The sequence below is a fragment of the Antrostomus carolinensis genome, unplaced genomic scaffold (genome assembly GCF_000700745.2).
Source record: "Antrostomus carolinensis isolate BGI_N321 unplaced genomic scaffold, ASM70074v2 scaffold36105, whole genome shotgun sequence".
Lineage (NCBI taxonomy): Eukaryota > Metazoa > Chordata > Aves > Caprimulgiformes > Caprimulgidae > Antrostomus > Antrostomus carolinensis.
The window spans coordinates 41,299-43,921 of NW_010314931.1; the positions used below are offsets into that span (position 1 = coordinate 41,299).

Consider the following 2,623-nt stretch of genomic DNA (forward strand, 5'->3'; position numbering starts at 1 on the left):
AGCAGGATTCACAGTACAAACAGCCCTCTGGGATTAAGCACTACCTAGAAAAGCATGTCCTAGGCACAGATGGACTTAACCAGAGTTAACTAGTTCTCAGCTAGGAAGACAACATTCCACTTCACAGTACTGGGACAGACCAGACCAGTTGCTGTTTGGAACCCCTTGCTGCTTCAGTATCCAAGCTACTTCTCTCCCCTCACACATAGTACTGTAAACTACCCCCCAGGTCAGCCTACTGTCAGGCAGACCTTCAGAATTCCCCATCAACCTGAAACATAACAGCATCTGCTGGTCTGGCACTTCTGCTATGTGTAACACACAGCTAGGATAGGATATATCCAGTGGACTAATCTTTAACTGTTGGTATCTAACTGGGAGCTCCTGCTAGCACAGATTAGATTCCTTGCTGGTCAGAAGCCGTATCTGCATTCCCAGCCAGACACTGAGCACAGAGCACCAAGAGACACCGGTTCAAGTGCACTGTCGTGTCCAGCTGCTGTAAGAGAAGCAGAAAACCCACCTCCCCACCACAGGGGAGCAGCAACACCCAGACAGCACCTTCACTCTCCACAGATGGTACCAACCTGCTACTGCTCAAGCATGCCGACTTCAAAGTGGAAATTTAAAACTTAATTTTAAAAAGTCAATACAAATGTTCATCCAATATCACTATAGGTTCAGGCAGAATCTTAGTTTTAAGGATACTCCTGCATTTAATACTTGCAAAAACAAATGGTACACCAAGGATGAGAACCAAGGGTTCAGATTTTGAGGAGGCCTAAGCAGTTTTCCAGCTTGTGGAATTGATTGGGAGTTGCATCAAGTTCACCAGAATTTATATGCTGACCTTCCAACTTTAAATTGTCTCCTGCACGCTCTGGGAGACATGTGGAATACCTCCTTCTCACCTTTTCTACAATTAAAAACAAACACAACTACCACACTGCACAGCAGCTCTCTTGGACACATATGCTGCACAACAGCAGCTAACAAGAGCCTGTAGCAGCAGCACAACTATAAATAGCATCAACTAAGGCTTCTGTAAGAAAGGGTTAGGACCACAGCACTTTCAGTGGATTGGAATAGATGCAGCTGAAGCTCTTGAGCTCACTAAAAAGGAAAAGAAAGGTGTATAAGGCTGAGATTTCTTCTTTGTAAGTTGTTCTCTGGTTTGTCTTTCCATTTCTGCAGTCAGCAAAGCACAAAAGAGCTCCCTGCAAATACAGGGAGCTAATGCACCAGCCCTCCTCCTCAGCACTGAGCCTCTGCCTCTACAGGCAAATCCATCCCCAGCTGCTAAATTCACAACATTAGGTCTGCTCTACAGTGTCTGTTTCCAGTACTTCAGGGGTTTTCTATTTTCTTAAGTATGTGCCTTAAAAGAGCAAATACACAAATACCTTAGTAGCACAATCCAGCCCTTGAACAGCTAAGCCTGGCCTTCAAGGAACACACTCGCCTCCAAAAAGATCACATACCAGATCCACCACCTCTCAGCAGGTTACTACAAGAAGAAGAGCCACAAGACACTGCAAAATACAATCTTCTTGTTATCTCCTTTCCGAACAGGGGACTGGTCCCAGACCTGCCAGCCCTGTGGAGGGGCAACCAAGACAACCCGGAGTCTTGGGCAAGGGTAGATGATGCTTGGAATTGGTAAGAAATGCAGTGCTCAGTCTCAGGGCACACATCCATAGAACTCTTCTTCCAGAGGTTTGCAAACAAGTCCCTGCTTTCAGATGCCCATCATTAACTTTCTAGGAAATGGGACCCTTACTTATGTTGACCCAAAAAAACCACCCAAAACCCCAACCCAAAAAAAGCAAACCAAAAAAACCACCACACCACACACCAACCCAGAAAACAAACAAAATATAAATTCTCTCCTTTTAACAACTTCTGCATACGTTCTCCACCAACTACTTTTTTTTTCTTCTTTTTCAGCAACCCTTCTTTTCACCTCACTTCCAAAATCTTCTATTACCTAGTCATAACCTGAAGTGTTGCTAACACTAGCACTATTGCTAGCAACCCTTGGAGATGACACATTAGTACAGATAATGAAATGCAGCAGCGTCTTACACAGGCTGCAAAATCAGAACATCCGCTCCAGTCAAATACCAATACTTCCAAACCCAGAAGAATCATCTGTGCCTCTTTCTTCCTAATCTACTCTCCCATGCAGTCATTCTTTTTGGACACCAGATTTTAAGAAATCTCCTCCTAGACCTGATAAACACTTCAGCTGTATCCATCCTATTTAAGCATTAAGCTCCCGAGGGTGCAGTGTCCTTGATTTACCACTTGCAAAGTGTCAGAGAGCAGGACATTAGCTATTCCTTTTCACATTGCTCAAACCATCAGGCAGTTCAGCAAGTGGTAGAAAGGAAGAAAATACATTACAGATATTTAAAATATACATATACCAAGTGGAAAGAGGGATTACTGCCAACATTGACTAACCACAGACACAGCATACCAAGCGTGAAGATGCATGCATGGGATACGTCAGCCCAAGTAACAGGGAAATCCCTTTCAGTCATCAACCGTACCTGCACACCAGCGTGGCGATGATGACACACCATGCCGTACAGCAGCAGTCAGCATTTAGATGTTCTTC

General features: G+C 44.4%; 1 protein-coding gene across 1 annotated transcript in view; it reads right to left on the reverse strand.

The window, feature by feature from the left end:
* LOC104524818 (protein tweety homolog 3) overlaps positions 1 to 2,623 on the reverse strand; it is a gene marked incomplete at its 5' end in the record, with an annotated part of 33,815 nt that overhangs the window by 31,098 nt on the left and 94 nt on the right. The window contains 1 exon segment of the mRNA XM_010167809.1: positions 2,556 to 2,623. This exon segment is cut by the window's right edge and continues 31 nt beyond it. Coding sequence (XP_010166111.1) covers positions 2,556 to 2,623 — 68 coding nt within the window.